General features: G+C 39.0%; 1 protein-coding gene across 5 annotated transcripts in view; it reads left to right on the top strand.

The window, feature by feature from the left end:
* The window catches only part of fam13b (family with sequence similarity 13 member B), an 86,148-nt gene that overhangs the window by 61,778 nt on the left and 17,318 nt on the right, over positions 1–7,052 (top strand). For all 5 annotated transcript variants that reach the window (XM_046029808.1, XM_046029810.1, XM_046029807.1 and 2 more), the window contains 3 exons: positions 541–585; positions 4,307–4,402; positions 4,919–5,066. In XM_046029808.1, the coding sequence (XP_045885764.1) occupies positions 541–585; positions 4,307–4,402; positions 4,919–5,066 (289 nt within the window). The remainder of the gene's footprint in view (positions 1–540; positions 586–4,306; positions 4,403–4,918; positions 5,067–7,052) is intronic.

Genomic DNA, 7,052 nt, shown 5'->3' with positions numbered 1-7,052 from the left:
CACACACACACACACACACACACACACACACACACACACACATCCTTGCTTTTGGAAGAACATTGAAGAATAAATGTCTTGACACACACACCCTTCTATCTGATCAGTAGGGTTTAGCAGAGCGCTGTAGCCTAAATAACAATCTGCCCACCCAGAGTGGCGCCAGTGACTGAAACTTGTGTGTGTGTGTTTGTGTGTGTGTGTGTGTGTGTGTGGTGCAATTTTTGAGATTGTCATTTGGCAAAAGGGATCTTGGATTAGGAGATATTTTGCAGTGAGAACATAAACTCATCATGCTGACTTATACACAGCTTTATTACGTTCCTTTTCACACACAGTGAGCACTTGATCGCTGGCTGTTTTGCAAACACACACACTCACGGTATACACAGACATGTTCATGGTTATTGTCATTTTCTTTCCTGTTGTGACTCTTGCTGCCCCACACCCTCCAAGGTCATTTCATGTCAATATGGGAAGGGAGTCCAGTACGTGATGTTCTAATCGTGTTGTCCTTTTCCCTTCTCTCTCTCTCTACAGCTCCCACCTCTCCCCTATATCCATCCTTCCTGCTGACTCTGCTGAGTAAGTACACTCGCACACATACAGAATATTTGTATCCACCCACAATAACATGCATAAGCACTTCTTTATGTACACGCACTTAGATATACACTCTAACAACCTTAGGACATACAGCTACACTATGAAACTGTAATCTGGCAAGTAATTTCATGTCCAAATTCGGAAAGAAATCTTAAAGTAAGCTGTTATATCCTGCACATTTTATTAAGAAAATGATAGCAACGAGGCAAACAAGGGGTGAGAGAGAGACAACCAGGTTAACTGAAATGGGAAAAGGAAGCTCAGGGCCATCTACTCAAGAGGCAGATCAAAAATAACAGGAATCAAGAAAGAAGAATTGCAGGCGGCGCTGAGAAGAGTTGAGTTGGGAGAAAGAGGTTAAGAGGAAGGAAGAAGTAGAAAAACCGGCCTTGTGTTTTGATTATGAAGCTAAACTAAAGCATTTTGCGTGGCTTGGTTCTTTTAGAGCCTCAAGGACATAAACTCCGCAATCACATGACTGTCAGGCGTCTGCCTCTTGCAAACTCATAAAATAATTTTCTGTGGTGCAATATGTATTAATGTGAGTTTACTGCCCTGAAGGCTTGAGGGAACAAATACAAAATGCCTCATAGCTCAGAAATAACACATGAACACTGATATTCCCGAGTTTTAATTAATTAATAACGAAAGAGAACAAACTGGCAGAAAATTGGTCCTGCCTAAATCTTCATATTCAATTTGATGATTTGTATTTGTTGACATCAACATATTACCAATTAATCAGTTAATTATATTCCTGATTATCTTGACAAATCGTTACATTTATAAAATGTTTGAAAATAGTGAAAAATGCTTCACTATTTCCTATTTTTGTTTGACCAGTTCTCCAAAACCCAAAGATGTTTAGTTTGCTATTGCACTAGCCAAAGAAAAGAGACCAATCCTCAAAATTTGGGATGTGGAACTACGGAGTGTTGTGCATTTTTGTTTAAAAAATACTTAAACAATTGAACAATTATCAATATGCCAAGAATAGCCTGTTTAGCACTTCTACAAAAGACATGTTAATTAGTCAGACTTCATCTAGATAAACAACAGCAACTAAACATAAATAAATAAGCAGTTATATATAAGCAAATGAATGGGTAGAATGATCCAAGAGAAAAAACGTTTGTTTTTTAACTAGTAATATGTTGGATGAGGTTGGTTTCCTCTGTGCTGAACAGTGAGACAAATACTGTCTTCTGAACATGACCTCTCTATTCAGCAACCTAAAAAAACACACATTATCAAAAGATGAGAGCTTGTTGACCATGATTTCTTTAGAAATAAAGTTATCAATGACAAAGAATACTAACATACTTGAATACATACTAGCTATTAGGGGGAACTATCTCTTCAGTTCTAGGTGTCATGCCAGTGCATTAACTTTTTCCACTTCCACAAGTCCATTAAATGAGAGACTGCTAGCACATCATCTTTTACTGCTCATGTGCTCGTTTGTGGAAGTAACTGTGTTTGTGCATGATGGATAGTCATTATTATTAGAGCTTCCTACAGCGAGAGGTGGAGTTGTTGCTGCAGGCGAAGGTGAGCTTATGGTCCAGGGAAGTGTGTGTAAAATTGTACAGGAGTATTGCTGATATATCCTCAGGTCACACACACATTTATTAGACCTCAGGTCTAAGACCTTTATGAGTTTAAACTTAAATGGGCATGGATGACAAGCCAAAACGCAATTATGTTCAAACTCCAAGTCTACCACTTGAAATCATGTTTGTTGGAGGAAACATCTTGTAGTCACCAAACCAGTACACCTAGTATGGTCTTGCCAGTGACTATATACTGCATAGCACATTTAATTAAAGAGTATAAGCTTAATAATAGGAGTTGGGGGGCATATAGAAGTAAATTGAATGATGAAGAATGATCCATCATGAGCAGCAGCTGGTGTGGAGAATGCTGAGATTTCTCAGTAAATGTCTTTTTCTACCAGGTCTTCAACCTCTATTGCTGTCTAAGACGGAGGAGAAACAAACCTGACAAAAGCCTGCAGGAAGCCAGAGTAAATGTGGGAGGCATACGTTTTGATCACACCCACATGGTCAAACAAGTTAAATAAAGTGTCAGTAGAGCCTGTGGATCAGCCGTCACACGTCAGTGTAGTAGAGGTCAGAGTGGCTGCTGTTGTTACCTTTTATAGGCCGATTTCCTCCCCTCTCTCCCTGGCTCTAGTTTAAGCATTATTAATCCTCTCAGAACTGGACCAGGTTATTGACTTAATAAGGACTTGTTAAATAGCCCAGAATGGAAAAGAAACCATGCCAGTCATTAAAAGGCTCTCAATATGTTTGATTAATGATTAACCTTTTAGTAAATGTCTCTTACTGTATATACCTTATACCCCAATACATTTTTGTAATTAGCATGGAGCTAAGCACATCAGTTTGTCATTTAATTGATGAGTAGAGGTCTTTCTATTAAGAGGCTGATTACAGGTAGGATTATGTGAGGAGGCTTACATGTGGTTCCAGAGATTAAGGTTTTAATCTGTGCATCATTCCTGTGTACTCATAAACCTTATTCTGAACAAAAAGATCTTCATTAAATGGGTGAACAATGCACTGAGCGTATTGGATTCCGTGTAACTGAACAAAAGGGCACATAAATTAATCTCACATATAGACAATTCAATAATTAAACACAACGGAGTGGATTACACATCATTGAACCTTATTGTAGAACAGAGGCTAAGATACACAGTTAATGAAGTGTTAAAACATTAAGATGATCACTTTATGTTCTGATCAGTGAGAGGAAATTGGATTGTTTGCAAAATATACAAAAAATATATATAATACATTTCTAGTTTTGGATTCTTTGTCAGGAATGTTGCAGGTTACAGTTTAAAAAATGCAAACTAATAGAACAAATACTTATTTATAACATGCATTATTACAGCAGGCAGAAGTTACTTATCGTTAATGTTTAACTAATTATGGGCAGAACTGAACTCTTCATTTAGTAAACTGAAAATGGTTTCAGGCATCATTTAGTTTGTATATAACACCACAGGTTCAATGTGGTCCCAGTTGTTAGTAAATGGAAATAGGAAGAAATAAAGTTTGACTGTTTATAAACTACACTGGTGTGAGTCAGCCACCCTCATACATGCAGGCACTCATAACAAAACAAACTGACTGTACAACAGACTGTAAATTTATGTGGATTTACCTGGATATTTTTATTGGCTACGGTGGGGGGGTTTTCTGCCATGGAGTCACAGAGAAAATCACAGGAGCTTATGTAAAGTAGTTAATTAAACTAACTAAAAAGTTTGTCCTGTTAGTCACTGGTAAACTGAGCTGTTTACCCTCATTACAGTTGAACTTAACTCAAACAAGAGCTGCATTGTTACTCTGTATTTAACACGGTTTTAAACAAAGACTGCAATTGAGCATCAACTAACTGCCTTGCTAAATTTCAAAAGTGGGAATGCCTTCAATAATCAAATGCTCTGACACAAAAATTTTAAAAATATATTTTTTGATCACCTACCTTTCTGTTTGTTTGAACAGAAGCAGCACAAAACTTAAAAACATGGGGACATTATGTGACGAAAATGCCCTTTTTTTTTTAGTCAAATGTAATGTATCATCACAAGCCACACAGTAAAAAAAAAAAAGTGAATACACATAAATCTTCATAAATTACATTTGTATTTTTTGTGTTTTCCCAGGATAATTCAGCGAACCATCAGGGCTGCAGTGGAGCAGCACTTCTTTGATCTGAAAACCTCCATCGACCAAGACCTCAGCAACTATGACAGCCAGGGGTGAGAGCGCACATACACATTAGCATTCACACTCACACAGTTCATACACAAACACGAAGACCAAATACACTTGAATAAAGTATTAGAACCATGGAGCTGCTTTTTTTCCTTCATGCACCTGCTAGTAGAAACATGCCTTAACACAGATTCCTCAGTGGTTGAACGTGGCATCAGATTACATTAAAGAAACATATTTGTCATAGTGAACATTGTGTACAGAGGCACGAAAGCAGTCAGATGGTTCGGTTTACCAGTAAACATGCTGACAGCTGTGATGTTAATTAGCAAACTGTACTTATTGGGGGCAGCAGCTGGTCAGTCACCTCTAAGACCAAACAAGATGTCCAAGAGTTTTACTCTGCATACTAAAATGGGCAGCTTTATTTTAATCAGCATGCACTAACGGCATTAGTGTTTTTAAGTTATTAAATATATATATAATCAGCTTTGGAAAAAAATTGTAAAATATAGGAGGTTTCATTATTTTATTAATGCTTGTGTTTTTGTTTTTTCCAGGGTGAGTCCCAATGAGCCTGCAGACAAGGGCTGCCAAGGAGATTTGGAGCAACAAACTGACCCTGAGGACAGTCCCTGTGACACAGAAGGGGAGACCACAATCACAGAGACCGAGCTGCATTTACAACAAATCCAGAAAGACACGCAGGTCTGTGGGAGATGCTAAACACTCACGTAAACACATACACCTGCACATGCTCAAACACATAAAATCAATGTTTTAGCTAGCATTCAACTAGACTTCAAACACACACACATCAGAGAAAGACTATATGCTAACTAAATGTAATAATCGCAAAAACTATAATTGTCTCCGGTGGGTAAACAAATTGAAAGTTAAATCAGACACAAGTGGAGATTCCCTCAAAAACTCGCACATAAAATCCCCAAACCCTGACTTATTGCTGCGTGGGCAGGCGGCATATTTCCCATAGCTAACCTCCTTCCTGTCTCAGTCTGTCAGTTCATTCCAAGGCTGAATGTTTGATATTATCAGCACAGTCCATCTTTGTTCTGCTCTGATTGCTTCAATGGCTGGAATTCAAATGGGGTGGCACGCAGAGACAACAAGAGATGTGTTTTACAAATATACTCACAGTTTAATGAATGCAACGATACACAGGCAGTGTTTTGTTCTTATAAAATTTTAGTCATGAGGGAACGACGTAAGGCCAAAACATACTTGAAATGAGTGCGTGAAAACTGTCTAAACTTCTTTCCGAGATTTAACCAGAGGGTTTGCTTCTACTTGTTGTAACTTTACGAAAGCAGTCAGGTCCACATTTTGTACCTACTGTATGCCCGGGGTACATAGTAGGTTTGTAAATGGATGTATGAAGTGAACCACATATTCTTGACTGGTGACATTTTCAGATAGCAGCAGCACAGTGGTATCTTCCAAATCAAGACAGCGAGAGTCACATACACTTTTACTAAGCCTTGTTACACCCCTTAGCTACTACCCCCCTTGAACCCTCTTTGACCCTCAGTGGCTCTTGTCCAAAGGACCATTTGAGCTTCCAGACTAGGGTTGCCCCCCACTAAAGACTTTCCTAGTTGACTAGTAGTCGTTAGTTCAAGCCATTAGTGAAATACAGGTGCTGTTCATATAATTAGAATATCATCAAAAAGTTGATTTATTTCAGTAATTCCATTCAAAAAGTGAATGTATACATTCATTCCACACAGACTGATATATTTCAAGTGTTCATTCCTTTTAATTTTGATGATTATAACTAATAAAAACCCCTAAATCAGTATCTCAGAAATTAGAATATTGTGAAAAGTTTCAATATTGAAGACACCTGGTGCCACACTCTAATCAGCTAATTAACTCAAAACACCTGCAAAGGCCTTTAAATGGTCTCTCAGTCTAGTTCTGTAGGCTACACAATCATGGGGAAGACTGCTGACTTGACAGCTGTCCAAAAGACAACATTGACACCTTGCACAAGGAGGGCAAGACACAGAAGATCATTGCTAAAGAGGCTGGCTGTTCACAGAGCTCTGTGTCTAAGCACATTAATAGAGAGGCGAAGGGAAGGAAAAGATGTGGTAGAAAAAAGTGTACAAGCAATAGGGAAAACCACACCCTGGAGAGGATTGTGAAACAAAACCCATTCAAAAATGTGGGGGAGATTCACAAAGAGTGGACTGCAGCTGGAGTCAGTGCTTCAAGAACCACCATGCACAGATGTATGCAAGACATGGGTTTCAGCTGTCGCATTCGTTGTGTCAAGCCACTCTTGAACAAGACACCGCGTCAGAAGCGTCTCGCCTGGGCTAAAGACAAAAAGGACTGGACTGCTGCTGAGTGGTCCAAAGTTATGTTCTCTGATGAAAGTAAATTTTGCATTTCCTTTGGAAATCAAGGTCCCAGAGTCTGGAGGAAGAGAGGAGAGGCACAGAATCCACGTTGCTTGAAGTCCAGTGTAAAGTTTCCACAGTCAGTGATGGTTTGGGGTGCCATGTCATCTGCTGGTGTTGGTCCACTGTGTTTTCTGAGGTCCAAGGTCAATGCAGCCGTCTACCAGGAAGTTTTAGAGCACTTCATGCTTCCTGGTGCTGACCAACTTTATGGAGATGCAGATTTAATTTTCCAACAGGACTTGGCACCTGCACACAGTGCCAAAGC

This window comes from Micropterus dolomieu, linkage group LG19 (genome assembly GCF_021292245.1).
Source record: "Micropterus dolomieu isolate WLL.071019.BEF.003 ecotype Adirondacks linkage group LG19, ASM2129224v1, whole genome shotgun sequence".
NCBI classification, from domain to species: Eukaryota; Metazoa; Chordata; class Actinopteri; order Centrarchiformes; family Centrarchidae; genus Micropterus; species Micropterus dolomieu.
The sequence above is the reverse complement of the archived record's forward strand: the minus strand, read 5'-3'. Positions and strand labels throughout refer to the sequence as shown.